The 19,264-nt window shown below is 43.6% G+C and overlaps 1 protein-coding gene across 1 annotated transcript in view; it reads left to right on the top strand.

The window, feature by feature from the left end:
- The first annotated feature begins 449 nt into the window (after positions 1-449).
- The window catches only part of MARCO (macrophage receptor with collagenous structure), a 38,108-nt gene continuing 19,293 nt past the window's right edge, over positions 450-19,264 (top strand). The window contains exons 1-4 of the mRNA XM_041739330.1: positions 450-592; positions 13,236-13,337; positions 14,200-14,421; positions 15,508-15,543. Of these exons, the coding sequence (XP_041595264.1) occupies positions 484-592; positions 13,236-13,337; positions 14,200-14,421; positions 15,508-15,543 (469 nt within the window). The 5' untranslated portion in view covers positions 450-483. The remainder of the gene's footprint in view (positions 593-13,235; positions 13,338-14,199; positions 14,422-15,507; positions 15,544-19,264) is intronic.

Below are 19,264 nucleotides of genomic sequence, written 5' to 3'. Positions count from 1 at the left end.
AGAGAAAAGATGAACCCTAAAGCCAAAATAGGTCAGAGGAGAGAAATTTCAGTGTGAACTGCAGAGGTCCTAGGACAGCGTCCCGGGCCTGGGATGATGCCCACTTGGATGGGCAGAAGGCAGAGAGAGAGAGACATTCACACTCTCCCTGGGGCTATCCAACTCCCCGCTCTCGGGGTCTGGGGGAAAGCAGTGGTTCCAAGGGCCTGTGACTTATGCTCCAAAACCACCTCGACCCCCCCTTAACAAACAGCTGGGCTGAACAGGAGCTCCACATGTGAGTAGTCTGTTTTTGAGACATGCTCAATTCTAATCATGTCAGGAAACATTTTGCAAATTCAGAAGTCAGAGCCAAAGGGAAGTGCTGTGTGGTCTACAACTAGTGGCCGTGGTTAAATGGGAACAATCTTTCCCCAAGTGGTTCCTCTTAAGGACAGCATTTCTGCTGGCCCCAGAACTTTTGGCCATTTATAAAGCTTCACAATGGAAAATAAGGAAATTCTCAAGGAGGAAGAGTTCTTGGCTAGCACCGGAGAAATAGGGGCCGTCAACCAAACCATGTTCCCTGCAATGGAGGCCTTTGAAATCAATGGTAAAGTACTGCTTCTCCGTAATGACATTGCCTGGTGATATACTTTTTCTGTTGGCAACATAAGAATAGACAAGGCTGTAGAAAGCGTAGATTTGTTCCGTAGACTCTCACTAATATATTTCTGGAACGCTTCAATCTGGAATTCATGTAATGTTAGTGATAGACACTGTATCCTTAGCAAATAGTTGGATTTCTTTTTTCCTTAGCTTCGCAATAAATTGTATTAAAATATTTGCCCTTAGATTAATGCTAATACTTATCATACGTCCCTCCTTTTTACTAAAGTCACGTGCCACATTTTTATTTAATGTAATTCCTTTAAAATTCTTTAAGGTGACTTCCGTTATAACTGATGTGCCGACCAGGGAGTGCTTTCTCCATTTCATGCTGGCTAGGATATGTTCACGGCTTCATAATTAGTTTGTCTTAGATTCAATTCGGGTCTTAAAAATTCAGGCAACTCAACTCTGTCATCTTTATTTTCTCCCTCATCCGTAATACAGGTAATGCATTTTTTAAATCTTCTAGAATTTAAAGTCACCCGTGAGTGCTTTCCACAGGGGATCTCTGATTTCCTGTACAGAATATCCTCTAGGAATTGCCTTCCAAGTTGATGAGTCATTCCCACTCCCAATCTTTTTTAGAAGTTGTTTGCTCAGAAGAATTGCAGTCCTGTCCCCCGGCCTGACCTGTCTCTCTCACCCAGCATTTGTGTGGGTCACTGGCTGGAACTGAAGGGTATATGAAGATGAAGGGTTGAGTGCTCTGTCTGTAGGAATTTACAGTGTGGTCACAGGGAACATATGTGTGCAAATGACTTTAATAATTGCTGGCTATTATGAACCTTGGGAAATGCAGCATTCTGGATATATGACTTTTTAAGATACTGAAAATATACAAGCCAAGTCAACTGATCAAATATTCAGCAAGTGCTGGGCACTGCTCTTGGCACCAAGGAAACACACAAGAATAAACGGGGAGTCCTCAGTCATGTTGGTGGTGGGAGGAGGATGGCAGGAGGTGTCAGGGTCAGGCAACCTGTAAACTATCTCTATACAATTTATTGCCAGATGTATGGACAGATCTAACCTGGTCTGACCTGGAGGTCAGAGGTGAGACCTCTTCTAAAGTTTAAATGATAAAGGGAATTAATAAAATAAGATGCTGGCTGGGGCAGGAATAGAAAACCATGGGTTTATGATATATCCATAAGGAATATTTAGAGAAATACAAATAGTTCCATGCAGTGGGGCCAATATTGAGTGGGGAAAGTTCAGTGGGGATTGAGACTAGGACCAATTAATTTAGACTTTTCCTGATTGCAATGGGGAGCTTTGGAAGTTTGGCATTGGGCTAAGAGGCATCGGTTTGCATTTGAGATTACACACTATCATAGATGTGGGATGATCTAGAAAGAGCAACTCTGGGGACAGAGAAATGTGGTAGCAAGAGACAGTAAGAGGCAGTGGGTATAAGGAAGGAAAAGAGAATGCTCTGGAAAGATATTAGAAGTCAAGTCAGTAGGACTATAATGGCGGGATGAAGCAAGCCTTCACTTGCTGGGAGGCCAGCCTCAAGGGGGATTTGCAGATTTCTGACATGGGTTATTGATGCCACTAACTAAAAATCTAACCAAAAAACAAAACAGCTTGGTTAGAAGGAACATCTTTCTTTTTTTCCTTAGAGATTTTATTTATTTATCTGAGAGAGAGCAAACATGAGGGAGGGGGTCAGAGAGAGAGAGGGAAAAGGAGAGTAGCCTCCCCACTGAGCGGGAAGGCCCAGATACGGCTAGATCCCAGGATCCCAGGATCATAACCTGAGCCGAAGGCAGATGCTTCACTGACTGAGCCATCCAGGTGCCCCGGAAGGAACATTTTTCTAAATGCATTCACAATTTCCTATCTTCTTATACAAAGATCATGGAACATATAGAACTTTCTAGATGAATGCCATTACAGACAGTAATCTCTGTGAGGCTCTGTAACATAATGACCACCTCAGGACTTACTGAGATGTACAAAACTACTTGCTTCAGCACTAAATGGCTCCAAGTAGCTCTCTTTCTTCCTCCCTTCTTCCCTCCTTTCCCTTATGTCTGCTGAAGATCACTTTCATATTCTGAAGAGGCTCAACATACCACTGCTTTTGCACCCTGAAGGCTCAACAAAACCCAGCTCTTTCCTCAGCAACCAGTATCAGCTCCATCTTCCCCCTCAACAGCGGAGCATTTGGACTTGAACAAGAGACTCTACATTTGTCCCAGATGACATTATCCTTCTGGGAAGCACTCCTGTCCACCTGTTTAAAATTTATGAACATTTTTTCTGTCTTGAGCCTTCCCGTCTCTTTCCATGTCTGGTTTCTCAAGAATGGGTTCTGTTAGCACATCAGGAAGCCTTTGCGGGTCTGTGGCATGTAATCTGTCTGGACTCCCTCACTCCCACCCCTGAGCCTTCAACTATTTCAGTCTTCATGGCTTGCTTCTTGACAGTAAAAAACCCCAAAAATACAGATAGAGAAGTTGTTGTTTAATTTAACATTAAGCCCTGGCTCCCAGCTGTGGATCTAGCTGTCTCTTCTTCCTGCTCTAAAGATAATTTGAAACATTCCCCTAATAGACCCTAACCCTGGAATTTATTCACGATCACCCTTGTTGGCATGACCACTGTCACTTCAGGTCCTTGTTCTTTGTTTTTTGTGATATTACTATTTCTCAGCATTTTAAGATATCCAGCTTTACCCTAGAGTTATTTTTCTCACTTTTTATTATGAAATAATTAGTGATTCACAGAAACTTGCAAAAAAAAAAAAAAACAAGTATGGGGAAGTCTCTGTGACCCCCACCCAGTTTCTCCTAGTGAGAACATCTTGCGTAGCTATAGTGCCCTATTGCAACCAGGAAATTGATACAGCTACAATTTAGAGCTTATTTAGATTACATCAGTTTTACATGCACTCATTTGTGTGCGTGAATACAATTCTCTACAACTTTATCATATGTGTATATTTGTGTAACCATCACCAATATCAAAATACCAAACTTTTTCATCACCACAAAACTCTCTCTCATGCTACCTTTATAGCTACACATGCCCATCATTCCCCCACCACCAATAACTGTCCCCTGACAATCACCAATCAGTGGCTTTTCTATAATCTTGTTATGTGAAGAATGTTATATGAATGGAAAAAAGTATGTAACTTTTTAAAGATTGGCTCTTTTTTTACATAGCATGATGCCCTTGAGATCCAACCAAGTTGTTGTATACATCAATAGTTCTTTTTATTAATGAGCATTTTTCATGAGTATTGTTCTATGATATGAATGCATCACGGTTTGTTTAACCATGTATCCACTGAAAGACATTTGGGTTGTTGCCAGTTTGGGGCTGTTACAAATAAAGTTGCTGTGATCATTTATGTAAAAGTTTTTCTATAAGCCTAAGTTTTCATTTCTCTAGGATAAATGCCCAAAAGTACACTTGCTGGGTTCTAAGTGTATGTTTGGTTTTATAAGAAACAGCTGATCTATTTTTCCAGTGTGGTTGTGTCATTTACATTCCCACCAACACTATACAACAGATTCAGTTTTTCTGAGTCCTTGTCAGCAACTAGTATTATCACTATTTTTATTTTAGCTGATTCTGAGAAGTGTGTGATTGTGATATCTTATTGTAACTTTGATTTTCATTTTCCTAATGGCTAATACTGTTGACTATCTTGTCATGTGCTTTTCTCCCCCCATTTGTATATGAAATGCCACTTCATGTCTTTTGCCAATGTTTTAATGGGATCATTTGTTTTTCTAGCTATTTAGTTTTGAGAGCACATTATCTATTCAAAATACAAGTCCTTTGCTGGATACATGATTTGCAAATACTCTCTCTCGGTCTGTAACATGTCTTTTTATCCTCTTAACAGAGCCTTTTACAAAGCAAAAGCATTTAATCCTTTGGAGGCCTACCTAGGAATTTTCCCTTTCATGGATTGTGCTTTTGGTGTCAAGTCACCTGGCCCTAGGTCCCCCAATTTTTCTCTTATGTTTAATTCTAGAAGTTTTATAGTTTCATATTTTATAGTTAAGTCCATGTTTCATTTGAGTTGATAGATGTCTGTATATATATGTTTATATATATAAATAGACAAATCTTGACCATGTTTATTTATTTATTTTATTTATTTATTTATTTGTTTAGCCTATGGGTGTCCAGTTGCTCCAATACCATTTACCGGAAAGGCTATATTTCCTTCATTAAATTAATTTTGTAACTTGTCAAAAAAAAAAACAGTTGGTTATATCTGTGTAAGGACTATTTCCGTATTCTTTATTTTGCTCCATGAGTCCATGTGTCTATCCCTCCACCCATATCACACTGTCTTGATTACTGTAGGTTTAAGTGAGCCTAAACATCAAGCTGTAATTCCTCACATTTTTTTCTTCTTTTTTTTTTTTTTGTTAAGATTTTATTTATTTATTCCTGAGAGACACACAGAGAGGCAGAGAAGATAGGTAGAGGGAGAAGTAGGTTCCATGTGGGGAGGCCTGATATGGGACTCGATCCCAGAACCCTGGGATCACGACCTGAGCTGAAGACAGAGGCTCTACCACCAAGCGATCCAGATGCCCCTATTCTTTTTTCAGGATCATTTTAGCCATTCTATGGCTTGTACCTTTCCATGTACATTTTAGCATAAGCTTATCAATACCTACAGAAAACCTTGCTGGGATTTTGCTGGAGCTGTGCTATGTTTCCAAATCAGTTTCAGAGAACTGACATCTTACTTACTTTAGTCCTACAACCTACACTCAGTGTGCTTCCACATTTATTTAGGTCTCGTTTGTGTGTGTGTGTGTGTGTGTGTGTGTGTGTGTGTGTGGCTTTGTTTTTTAATCAGGGTTTTATAAATTTCAGCATACGGAGCCTATGTACATTTTGTTACCTTTATATCTAAATATTTCATTTCCTTTAGAGAGACTGTAAATGCCATTATGTGTTAGTTGCAATTTCCACTTATTTGCCAGTAGTATATCAAGATGATATGGAATAAGAGAGTGAGAACAGACATCCTTGCCTCGTTCTCAATCTTCAGAGGAAATGATTCTGTGTCACCATTAAGTATTGTGTTAGCTTTAGATATTTTTTAGATGCTCCTTTTTCTTTAAAGATTTTATTCGTTTATTTATTTGAGAAAAAGAGAGAGAGTAGGGGGACGAGCAAAGGGAGAGGGACAAGCAGACTCCCTGAGGAGTGCAGAACCTGGCATGGGGACCACCCAAGCCAAAATCAAGAGTTAGATGCTCAACTGACTGAGCCACCCAAGCATTCTAATGCTTCTTTTTTTTCAAGTTAAGGATATTCTCTTTCATTTCTAGTTTGCTGAGAGTTTTTATTATAAATTTATTATTGCACATATGAGTTAGAACTATGAATTTTAATTATGAGAGTTTTATTATGAATTTAATTTTGTCAAGTGCTGTTTCTGCATCAGTTATATGGTTATCTGATTTTCCTTCTTTAGTTCATTGATATGATGGATCGTATTGATCAATTTCTGGGTATTGAACCAGCCTTGTATATTGTATACCTGAAAATGTCATTTAGTTATATTATATAAATTCTTTTTATACATTGCTTGGTACAGCTTACTAATATTTTGTTGAAGATTTTTGTGTCAAACTTCATGAGAGATACTGATCTTTAGTTTTCTTCTTTTGTGCTATTTTTGATTTTCATTTCAAGGTAATCCTGACCTCTTAAAATGAGTTAGAAGTGTTCTCTACTCTTCCATTATCTACAAGAAAGTGTGTAAAACTGGTGTTGATTCTCCTAAAGTTTTGATGGAGGACTCCATTAAAAGCATCTAGGCCTGTATATTTCTTTTTTAGGGGCTTTTTAGTACAAAATAAGTTTATTTAATAGCTGTAGATGTAGATATTATCTATTTATTATTGGTTGAGTCTTGGTAGTTTGTAATTTTGGAGAAATCAGTTTATTTCTTGTAAGTTGTGCACATGAAGTCAGTGACAGGATCTTCTTACTCTCTTAGTAAGGGCTGCAGGATCTGTGGTAATAGCACCTGTTTCATTCCTGATACTGGATTTGTGTCTTTCTTTTTCTCTTCATCAGTTGAGCTTTATCAATTTTACTGATCTTATTAAATCAGCATTTTGTTCTACTGATCTTCTCTTTTGTTTTCCTATTTTAAATCTCATTAATTTCAGCTCTCATCTCTATTATTTTGTGGGGTTTTTTTGCCCTGGTTGATGAAGGTTTATTTTGTTCTTCTCTTCCAGTTCCTTGAGCTGGAAACCTAGTTTATCAGCTTGAGACCATTTCTCATTTGTAATGTAGCCTTCAGTGTTGCTATACATTTCCCTCCTACTACTACTTTAGCTGAATGTAATAATTTGGTATGCTGTATTCTCATTTTTGATTAGTTCTTTTTCAAAAAATTTTAAGACTTTATAATCAATGCATTATTTAATTTTTTAAAAAATTTCCAAGTGTTTAGAGGTTGTCTTGTTGTCTATCTGGTTTTTTAAAAGATTTTATTTATTTATTCCTGAGAGACACACAGAGAGGCAGAGACAGAGGCAGAGACATAGGCAGAGGGAGAAGCAGATTCCTCACAGGGAGCCTGATGCAGGAATCTGTCCCAGGACACCAGAATCATGCCCTGAGCCAGAGGCAGATGCTCAACCACTGAGCCAGCCAGGCATCCTTCCCCTTGTCTATTTGTTATTGATTTCTATTTTGATTCCATTGTCAGGAAACATTCTCTATGCAACTTCATTCCATTTTCATTTTTGGGGGGTTTGTTTTATGACCCATTGATATGATTTTTTTATATGATTTATCTTAGTGAATATCCCACTTGTACATGGAAATAATGTGTATTCTGCTGTTGTTGCTTGGAGTATTCTTTAATTGTTCATTAGATTCTGTTGGTTTATGATGTTGTTCATTTCCTCTATACTTTTGCTGATTTTCGCTCAATTTCTGAGAGTAGATTGTTAAAATCCTCAATATAATTGTGGATATATTGATTTCTCCTTTCAGTTATATCAGTTTTTGCTTCACGCAAACAGAAGCTCTGTTGTTTAGTTTCTTGGAGATAGCATAGAGTTGAGTCATGCTTTTCAATCCACTTTGCCATACTATCTGCCTTCTAATTGGTATAATTAAACCATTTACATTAAAATGATTATTGATGTGTTAAGGCTTTAATCTATCATGTTATTATGCATTTTCTCTTTGTCCCTCTGTTTCCTGTTACCAGCTTTTCTTTTCTTATTTTCCTATGGGTTACTTGAACATGTTTTAGAATTCCATTTTGATTTATCTATAGTTTTTTGTTTGTTTTTTAGTCCATCATTTGAAATAGTTTTCTTATATTTTTTTCTGGGCATTAAAATATACATGTATAATTTATTGCAATCTACCAACAACATTCTACCACTTTGAGTCAAAAGTTTTATTTTATTAAGTTTTAAGAACTTATTTCTGCTTACGTCTTTTGAGCCTTTCCATTTTTGAAATGTAATTATAAATATTTCCTCTATAAGCACTGGGTATGACTTCATTATAATTTTTGTTTCAACCATCAAATGTGATTTTAAAAAACTGTGAAGAGGATGGTCTAAATGTATCTCTATGTTTACCCATTCTTTTTTCTTATTATTCCTTCCTTTTGGAAGTGCCATGACTTCTGCTATTATCTTTTCTCTTCTGTTTGAAGAATTTCCTTCAGCCATTCCTTTTTTTTTTTTTTTTTAATTTTATTTTTAAAGAATCTCTACATCCCATCTTGGCTCAGAATCATGACCCTGAGATCAAAAGTCACATGTCCATTGACTGAGTCAGTCAAGTGCTCCCTTTTTAGCCATTCTTTCAAGACAGGTCTACTAGCAAGAACTTCGCTTAGATTTCCTTCATCTGAGAATCTTTTTATTTCCCATTCATTCTTAAGGGATATTTTTACTGGATATAGTTGATAATTCATTTCTTTGAGCACATGAAAAATTTCATGTCACTTCCAATTTCAGATAAGAAATCTGTTGTCACTCAAATTGGTATGTCTATAGGTAATGGCTATTTTCAAGATTTTTTCTTTTTTTTTAGATTTTTAATTTTCTGGGTATGTAGGGTCTTTTTTAGATTTTTTTTTTTTTACTCATGATGTGTCTTTTTATCAATTGCTTGAATTTATGATGTTTGGGGTTTGCTCAACTTCTTGAGTTTGTAGGTTTGTGACTTTCACCAAATTTGAGAAGTTTTCAGCCACCATTTTTTCTTAAAATATATTTTTCAGTTCACACTCTTTCTAGGACTTTATCAATATGAATATTATGTATTTTGTTATTGATACATAGATCTCTGAGTCTTTGTTCATTTTTTTTTTTTAGTTGGTTTTCTCTGTTTTTCAGAAAGGGTAATTTCTATTGTTCTATCCTCTAGTTCATTTATTCTTTCTCTTATCACTTTTATTGCACTATTGAGCCCATCTAGTGAGGATTTTTTTAAAGATTTAATTTATTTGAGAGGGAGACAGAGAGAGAATGAGTGAGTGAGAGCACAAGAGGCAGGGGAGGGAGAAGCAGACTCCCCTCTGAGCAGGAAGTCTGACCTGGAGCTTGATCCCAGGATGCTCAGATCATGACCTGAGCCTAAGGCAGATACTTAACTGACTGAGCCACCCAGATACCCCGGTGAGATTTTCTTAATTGGTGCTTGTAAGTCCTATAATTTCCATTTGGTTCTTCTTTATATTCTCTACTTTTTTTGTAGATTAAAATTGTTTTGTTTTAAGAGTATTTCTAACTGATCATTAAAGTACTTTGGTTATGCCTGTTTCTAAATCCTTATTGAATAATTCCAATGTTTGTGTCATTTCCATGCTGACACCTATTGATTTTTTTTAAGATTTATTTATGAGAGAGAGAGAGAGCAGGGGGAGTGGCAGAGGGAGAAGGAGAAAGAGAATTCTCAAGCAGACTCCTCTCTGAGTGTGGACTGTGATGCAGGGTTTGATCCCAGGACTCTGAGATCATGACCTGAGCCAAAGTCAAGAGCTGGTCACTGAACTGACTGAGCTACCCAGGTGCCCTGTTGTCTTTTTTCATGCAAGTTGTGATTTTCTATGCTCTTGATATGATGACTGATTTTCCATTGTACTGTGGACATTTTGTATAGTATGTTAGAAGACTCTAGATTCTATTAAAATCTTCTGCTTTAAATCATACTGTTTAGGTTTATCCCATAAAATTCTGGCCCACTTTTGTGGGCTGTGTTTTCAATAACAATTTATTTTTCAGAGCCTTGACTGTCCTGTTCTGGTTGGCTTTGTTCAGCTGATATAATTGGTCTTCTTCCTTGCTCTCTGCTGGTTCTGCCAGCAGGGACAGAAGGTGTTTCTTCAGACTGCCTAGTGATCGTGGGTCAGGGGTGGGACACATCAAGCCAATAGGGCAGAGACCACTTTTCTAGGCCTGCTCACCAGCATCCCAGTGCCAGGAGCAAGAAGAGGGGGTTTCTGCACCCACCAAGCTACCTGCTGCCACTAGGCAAGGGGCCGGGAGATTGCAGGTCTGGGGGCCCTAGAGTTTGTATGCAGACTGGTTTTCTTCATTGAAATCTTTTATGGAATTGAAATTTTATTTCCCTCTGGAGCCACATTTTCACTGTGAGTCAGACAATAGAGCTGTCATATTTCTGAAAACTGTTTTCCTAAAATCTTCACGTGGACTCACCATAGTTTACTCCAGGGATGCTCATTCTAGTTTACTCAGCTCTAGTTTATTGGATGCTTCCTTCATTCTCTCATCTCAGACTACTCTTCCTCATTGGAGAAATCCACTTTGGAGTAAACATTCCTTTGCAGGTTCTTCTACCCTCTTAGACATCAACACAGAAGGTAAAGTGTTTATCAGATTTTCTGCTTTGTAAGTGAGTTAGATAAATGCTACAGATTCAAAATTCCCAGTTTCTAAAATACCTTTTCTCTATGTTACATGATAGCTCTGGCTTAAAAAAGCATTCTGGGCCTGAGTGGATACCTTCAAACTATTCCCATTCATACTACCAGGATGGCTTTTCCTCTTACTATCTTCATTCAAATGCCTTCCACTTTTCCTACCATCTGGTTTGAAAATATCTATATTTTCCATGCTGGCTCTCATTGCCATCTCTGACCTCTATGTAACTTGTGCCTCTGAAGCATATTATCTTTCTTTTTCCATCATTTCCTCAAGTTTAGTACTGTCTAAAAGATCATATTCATTGTCCACCATCTTCTGTTTGACATGAGGCTTCCCTTGTGTGTTACCCATCCTCACCATGACTGTATGCTTGCCTGAGTTCTGAGGTTGCATTCCTGATGCTTTTCCAACACTTCTAAACTGGCACTGTTCCACTCTGCACGTGTTCAGGACCCAAACCTCTGCAGCCACTCATTCGCCCTTCCATTTATCATCTTTCCAGCACATTGTGAGGTAGACACCATGCTAGTGCTGGAAGGCAGCCCTGGAAGCTTCCAAGATATTGGGGGGAACTGAGACATAAACAGACATACTTCAGGATGATGGGTGCCATATCAGGTGGAAACACAGAGCGACATGGGGAAGCAAAGCAGGGTCCCACCTAACCCAGGGGGTTCAGAGAATGTATCTTGGGGCAGGATAAGCACCATTGTGCTCCCAAAGGATGAGGAGGAATTAGTCATGCAGAAGAGAGGAGGTAGGGCTGTGTTTCAGAGAAGATACATGCCCCAGAGTGAGAAGGCTATAACAACAAGTGGTCTGGTCTGTTGGTTGGGGTTCACGTTGGGGGTGTGGTGTGGAAGTACAGCCAAAGGAGAACTGGCAAGCAGCACGTCTTCCTGTGCCAGCAGACGAGTTGTTTGTCTCAAGGACAGTGAATGGCCACCAAGGGCTGAAGGCAGGGAAGTGACTTGGCCAGGCTGTTAGAGAGTTCACTCGGGCTTCTGTGTGAATCCCAATTTGGGAGGTGCAGTGCAGGGGATACTGTACTAGACTGAGAATAACCAAATGCCACCAAATAAAAAACCATCCAACCAAGAAACCATTCCTCCTGCTGCCTGCCAAAGTCATCTTGAGACCACCATGCATTAGGCAATGCTAAAGCAGAGCTTTCTGTTCTGCAGGTGGCTGGAAGGAATTTCAGCAGAATAATGAAGTTTTCACAGCTGATAGAAAACAGACTCAAGGTTCACACACATCTATTACAAGAGTCAACCGAAAACCCACCATCAACTACCACAAAGCCAAAAATGTGTTCACGTGCCCCTATTCCCTCCCATGGGATGCCCACCTATGATCGCTTTTCTTTTCACACCTGCTTATTTCAACTGTGTTTTTCCACCTGCTAATGTCAACATACACTAGTGAGGCAAGTTCAGGCCTTGGGGTTAGATGGACCCAGGGACATATGCCTGTTGTGTTGCCTTAACTTCTCTGAACCCCAAGTCTGTCTCAGAGGATGATCACACTTACCTTGCAGAATTGTCAGAAGCATTATAGACAATATCAGACAATGCCTGGCACCGAGTAGGTACTCTGTCAGTGTGAGTGGTGGGAACCACAGGACCTTCTGCAGGCTGGCTCCCTGCCTTTGGACACCCCAAAATGGGGACACAGCTGGCATGAAGGAAAGACTGGAATGGGAACCATGGTGCCTCTTTTATAATGCCCCAAACTGGAAACAGCTTGCCAACAGGGAAATGTCAGCATGAATTGTGACTCTTGCCTTTAAGGGACATTAGGCAGCTATTAAAAGAATAGTTAAATCTTTCTCTACAAAATAAAAAGACAAAACAAACAAACAAAAAACTAGAGGAATGTCCATGGGAAATCATCCACTGCAGAAAGCAGTGTGCTCTATTATATGTAATATGATATTATTTACATAAAATCAAAAGAAAAATATATCTAGTAGTGGAAGGGTTCATCAGTTTCTAGAAGCAAACAGTCTGGTAGGAGGGCCACACCCCAGAATGCCATCAGAGCTTCTGTCAGCCGGTTAAGACACCAGGGAACTGAGGTCCCTTGAAGTCTCTGATTATAAGATTATTAACCCTTGTAATGTTCTCTATATTTTTTGATAAATCATATTAAGCATGTTTTATTTTTATAAGTAAATAGTCTAAAGAAAAAAGAAAACAAATGCCCAAATCTGAATTCCAGATCTGTGTCTCATAACTGAGTAGGTATTTCAACGTCTCTAAATATCACTCAGAGTTTATCAAGTGCTGACAATCATCCTCCTCCCAAAGTTTTGAAATTTAAGTATGTACATTCATTAATTCACCTGATAAACATCTCTCAAGAGCTCTCTATCACGGGCACTACACCAGGGCTTCGACAGTGCACCTGGTTTAAGAACCACACTCTGCCAGCTAGCGATGCATGGCACAGGTGTTTGCCCAGCCATACAGATGAGTGACCAAGAATGGCATTTCTTGGCTTGTGAGAAGAGGAGGATCCGAAGATAGTGGGACTTTGTGTCTTTACCCTCCACCTCACAGGGAGCCGTCTGCTCATGCAGGGGATTCTGACACAGGTTGAGGCACCCTTGGTCTCTCCCTTCTACAGAAGCCACCCTCTGCTGTGGTTATGTTTCAGATCCAAAGCCCAAGAAGAGAAAGGGGGTGAACTGCTTCATGGTCCTAGTGGCCATCTACCTGATTCTGCTCACTGCAGGTGCTGGATTGCTGGTGGTAAAAGGTAAACAAGTCAGGCACCTGTCTGGTGCCTCCTGGGGTGACACAGGGCTCAGGTTGAGTGGAGAGCCTTGGAGTCACTGCTGCCCCTGCCTGCTGGTAGAGAGTTCTTAACTTCTGGATAGCCAGGTAGCCACATTGATGGGGTCGGTGTGGGGAGGTGGACAGGGGAGTATGTGCATGTGTGTGTGTGCGTGCACTCATGACCACTCATGTGCATGAGAAAGAGAGAGAGACATAGAGACAAACAGAGAGACAGAGGGAGAAAGTACATCATCTTGTGTGTGTTAGAGCAGTGAACAATGCAATAATTTCACATGAGTTTGCCGTCTGCATCTTTCATCAAGGATCCCCAATGTCTGAGTGGGAGGGGGCTTTATTGATCAGTGTTCATGTTAACATGATTTTACTTCCGAAGTGTTAAGATCATGAAACAATTCCATCTGCAGACACTGAAGTCACTCAAGAACATCGTGTGGTGCCCAGCTGTCGTAAACATGTGTCACATGTCTATTAAGGTCACATGTGATTAGATCAGACCAGCATATTCGTCATCATACTCTCATTCCCAGAGCATGCAGGAAGGTTGAAGATTGATCATGATGCTGTGGGTGCATCCCTAGGCCATGAAGGAACAGTCTATGAACATATAACGTCATGCCTAAGTGCAGGGTTTACACGTGCAAGATACAGGAAGAGCTCTGTGCTCATGCTAGGTCCTCACAGCACATGAAATGTTGCGTCCAGTATTCAGGACCCACAGAAGTTATCCACATATGACACAAGAGTGTTGGGGATATGCTCAAATGCCTGGGGCTCTAATGAGGTTCCTAAAACAATGCTTTGGGTGGGGGTGGGGTGTCCAGTTCTGAATCTGCAGGAGCGGCTCTGGGCCATAGAGATTCACTTCACCAATGGAACGCTGGCTGCCGAGGACAGCCCGTCTTTCTCTTTGCTCCAGTCAATGCCCATCCCGCATCTCACTGGGGGCACCTTGGGGCTGCAAGTCCTGCAGGCCCAGATCATCCAGGTCCGCACCAAGCAGGAGCACCTGCTACGGAAGGTGGATAACTTCACTCGGAGTCCAGGTTTGGCCCCCTCCCCTCTGCACCAGGATTTCTCAGGGGATAGGAAGTAGAAGCTGCTGGTTCACGGGCAAGGGGATCCTTGGGCCTGAATCCCCTTCTCTGGCAAGGAGAACATTCCAGAACGCTGGGGTGCAAGGAAAGGGGTGAGAACCATATGGAGTAGGCATGAGATGGATCTAGAATGTTTGGGAGGATGGGTCGAGTCCTAGGACCACTCCCATGCTGCCGACTAATGCTGGCCCATGGCTGGGGAGACAGAAATGGCAGGCCACGGGGAGACCCTGGTGGGAGGGGGCTCCTGCTGGGGAAGCACGGCAACTTGGAAGATGCGGCCACAGGCAGGAGAAAACAGAGCCAAAGGTGGATATGCCAGGGCCCCTCCTTCCCTGGGTCTTCTCAGAGCCTTGAGGCTGGGTCACGTGAGATTGTCCTACCACTACCCCCACTACTCTCTCGGTCTGTCTGAACAGGAAGGGCTGACTGGTCCAAAGCAGCTCTGAGGTGCGACCTCATTGTTGCAGAGTTCACACTGTCACATGGAGCTCCAGCCCCAATCGCTGGGGTGAGCTAGGAGTTAAGGGGTGATTCCATGACCGTGGTTCTCTGCCCATGGGACCAAGTGCTGAATGAGAACAAGGTCCAGGTGGGCAAATCCCCCAGAGGCTGTGGTCTTCCCAGTGACCACAGATGAAGGCTGAGCCACCATGTGGGTGAAAGAGGTGATGGCTGTGGCAGAGGGGCAGGGTCCAGGCTCAGACACAGAGACCATCCCTCCCTTCCTTGAGATGTGAAGGAGCTGGCTGTGATCCGCAGGAGGGGCCTTGCCCTTAACCCGAGGCTCTTCCTTAATGGGTTTGGCTCCCAGGGATCTGCAGCCTCCGGTGTAGACCAGAGATGCAACTAAACATCTGGCTTTTTCTAAAAACTCATTCCTGGAAAACATCTAGGTGTCTGTCTCCCATTAATCCCCCAACTGCCTGAGGCTCTTGCTCTTCAGCCCGGAGGACACAGCCTTCGGACTCAGAGCCGGGTGCTCTAGATGCATGTGCTCACACCAGCCTACAACCCTCTCTTCTCCCCTTGCAGAGCTGTTCCGGATCAAGGGGGAGAAAGGCAGTACAGGTACGTTCATTTCCACTCTGACCCATGCCGCCCACTGCCTACAGCCTTCCTCCATGGGCTCCTGGGCTTGTGCCTTTCTGGGCCTCGACCCCAGCTCACCTTCCGTGGTACCCCACAACTCCCCACAAACTCACTGGTCCTCAGTTGGGCCTGCTCTCTGTTCCCTGACCATGTTGGAAGTCCTGGCTTCTGGGCCTTTACCCTGCTCCTCACCTGAAGTGGGAAATAGCTTCCCCATCCTCCCCTGCCACACACACACACACTCATCCCCAGCAGCCAAATCTAAACCACCTTCCAAGGCCAGCCCAAGGGCATCCCCCTCAGGTGCTCTCTCCCCCTGGCATCCCAAGTGTAGGACTGTCTGCCCTAAGCACTGTTTCCAGATGCCTCTTACCCAATACCTAGCTGGTCACCCCACCTGGCTGTGATCATGTCCAGGGGTGCATTGTTTATGTCTCCTAGAGCACGTAATGGGAGGGGCAGCCTCTATGACCTGAGTTCTTTTTCTTTTCTTTTAAATTTTTTAATTTATTTACTCATGAGAGACACAGAGAGAGAGGCAGAGACACAGGTAGAGGGAGAAGCAGGCTCCCTGCAGGGAGCTCGATGTGGGACTCGATCCCAGGACCCCAGGATCATGACCTGAGCCGAAGGCAGACACTCAACCACTGAGCCACCCAGGCATCCCACAAGTGCCCTCTTTAGTACCCATCACCCACCTAGCTGACGTTTATTTTTTTATTCTTTTTAAAGATTTTATTTATTTATTCATGAGAGACACAGAGAGAGAGGCAGAGACACAGGCAGAGGGGGAAGCAGGCTAAATGCAGGGAACCTGATGTGGGACTCAGTCCCGGTACCCCAGGATCACGCCCTGGGCTGAAGGCAGGTGCCAAACTGCTGAGCCACCCAGGCGTCCTGTAGGTGACATTTAAAGTCTGCTCCAGTGCCTGCCCCAGGGCCTAGTGCTCCAGGACCAGACACAGAGCCCAGCTCAGCCCTGGGTGGGGAGCAACCTCCCTGAGGTCTCCCTCTCTCTGTCTGTTTTTCTGTGTGTGTATGTGTGTGTGTGTGTGTGTGTGTGTGTGTGTGTGTGTGAAGGTACACGGTCCCCGACTTACAGCAGCTCCATTTGTGGTTTTTCGACCTTAAAATGCTGTGGAAGTGATACCCGTTTAGCAGATGCTGTACTTGAGGTTTTGAATTTGGATCTTTTCCCAGGCTAGAGACTTGCCGGGGACGATGCTCTCGTGATGCTGGGCAGGGTAGCTCGGGGTCAGCCAGGCAATCGCCAGACCAGGGAACTGTGATACACTGACAAGCACTCTGTCCCCCGACAGCCACTCTGCTCTCACCTTCAGTACGGGGGTCAGTAAGTTACATGACAGTCACCACCGAATCACAAAACAGGGTTTGTGTTACATGAGTTTGCTCACCTGTAGGCTGATGCCAGGGTTCCGAGCATATTTAAGGTAGGTGAGCCTGAGCTATGACGTGTGGTAGGTAAGATGCATTAAATACATTTTCGACTTAAAATATCTTTGATTTCTGTGTGTTTAATTAACAGTATGTAACCCCGTGGTAAGTCGAGGAAGATCTGTGTGGAGGGTATATATATAATCTCTAGCTCCATCTCTGTGTCTCTCTCCATCTCTCTCTGTCTCTGACTGCCTTTGTCCTTCTCTCTCTGTCCCTCTGTCTCTCTGTCTCTCTTTCTCTCTCTCATTCTTAGAGCCTAGAAACCAGAGGCAGGAAACTGATTCTAGCAGCAGGGGCTCAGCAACCCCCCAACACCGTCCCAGTTTCCCCCATCACCCTGGCCTGCCCAGGGGAGGTCTCAATCTCTCTCCCTCTGGACCATGGCCTGCCTTCCCTGGTCAGGGCTCCCCAGAGGCACATTTTCCTGCACAGGCCCCTGGAGACCAGTAGGTGGGTCCCCGAGGTGAGTGGTTTGGCCCCAGGCAACCTGCTGTGCTGGCCTAGGCTTCCAGAACATTGGAGGGGGAGGGGGGACTTTGTGCCTAAGTCAGGTTTTGGGAGAGGGTAATGTGGAATCCAGCCATACCTCTCTGTTCCTCCTCTGTGGGTTCTGGGCTTCTCAACAAATATTTACTGAAAGCCACTCAAGGATCAAGAATCCGCCCCGTCTCCCACCCCCCTCAAACACTGGGAATGCAGACTTAAGAAGGCAAACAGAACCCTTGCCCTCAGGGAAGCATGATTTGGTGACATGATTTGGTGACAGCCCTGGCTTCTGCTCTGAGAGATGGGGGCAGCTCCCTTGGTAAGGAGAGCGTGGGGGAGACCTAACCCCCTCATGTGCCAGGGAAGGCTCCTGGAGAGACCTTTCAGCCTTGACGTGAGTGTGAGTGGAAGGTGCTAGGGAATATGGATTCCAGGCAGAGACCCACACATGCAAAGGCCCTGAGGTAGGAAGGGTGAACCCAGGAAGGCAAAGAAGGAAAACTCACGTGCTGGAGTACAAGCATGAGAGGAGCGGAGCTGGGAGACAGGCTGGGAGCGGCAGGGACGAGGCAGCCCTGGATCGGGGGACATGAAGGCGCTGCCCCAATCTCCATGCAAGGCACTTTTATCCATGCCTTGTTGACTCCTTACCCTACACCCAAGTGGCTGCTATTATCCCCAGATAATTTCACAGATGAAGAAACAGCCTCAGGGGGATGCTGACTTGCTCAAGGTAACTCAAGCAAGGCTGGAGGAGCAGAGTCAGACTCTGGAGGCAGCCTGAGTCCCCTCCTTGGCCCGGGGCCAGGCCACCACAGCAGCCTCGGTGGGAGGGAGCCATGCGATCTTAGGGGCTCACCCTGAAAACCCCTCCGAGGGACTGGACTGCTTCTGTCAACAGTGAGGCACTACTCCTGAAGGGCCAGGGGCAGGAGTCTCTGACCTTGACCCCTGCACCTGGGGGTCTCTGGGGTTCTTGCCTCTTCCCTCTGGCTAATGCAGGCAGCCAGAGCGTACTTTCCCTGGGTTTCTACTGTGTCCCATGACCCCATGTGGTCCGAGGTCCCTGTGTGGCAGGTGTTGCTGTTCCCATGCTACACAGGAAATGGGCTGGGCCAAGGGAAGGCTCTCATACAGGCCGCACAGCTGGTGAGTGGGGCCTAGCTGTCAAACCCTGAACTGATTCTCAGCAATGCCTTTTCCTGAGGCTTGTCTGAGAGGGACTCTAGTTACCCATCCTGCTTCCATCCCTCTGGACCCCAGTCCTGTGCACACAGGATTCATATGACATCATGAATTCCACAGGTTGGACTGGGGTTCTACTCTGAAATAGAAAGCTTGTCACGGGCTTTGTCATCATAGTGTCCTGACATGGGTACAGGCTTTGTCACTGGGAGACCTGGACTCTCCAAATGAGTGACCTCAGGCAAAGCCATACCCCTTGGAAAGTCGCTCTCCTCCATGGCCATGTGGGGGAACACACTATGGTCTTCCCCCAGTTCCTATGCTGCAAATCTAACCCCCAAGGTGACTATATTAGGAGGTGATTCGGCCACCAGACTAGGGCCCTCTTGCAAGGGATTAGTGCCCTTAGAAAAGGGACTCCAATGAGCTCCCTCACCCCACCTCTTCTCCGCGTGAGGACACAGCAAGGAGTCAGAGGTCTGCAACCCAGAAGAACTTGACCACACTAGCACCCGGATCTTGAACTCCAGCCTCCAGAGCTGTGAGAAATGAATCTGTTGTTTCTAAGCCA

The sequence above is a fragment of the Vulpes lagopus genome, chromosome 24 (genome assembly GCF_018345385.1).
Source record: "Vulpes lagopus strain Blue_001 chromosome 24, ASM1834538v1, whole genome shotgun sequence".
Classification (NCBI taxonomy): domain Eukaryota; kingdom Metazoa; phylum Chordata; class Mammalia; order Carnivora; family Canidae; genus Vulpes; species Vulpes lagopus.
The sequence above is the reverse complement of the archived record's forward strand: the minus strand, read 5'-3'. Positions and strand labels throughout refer to the sequence as shown.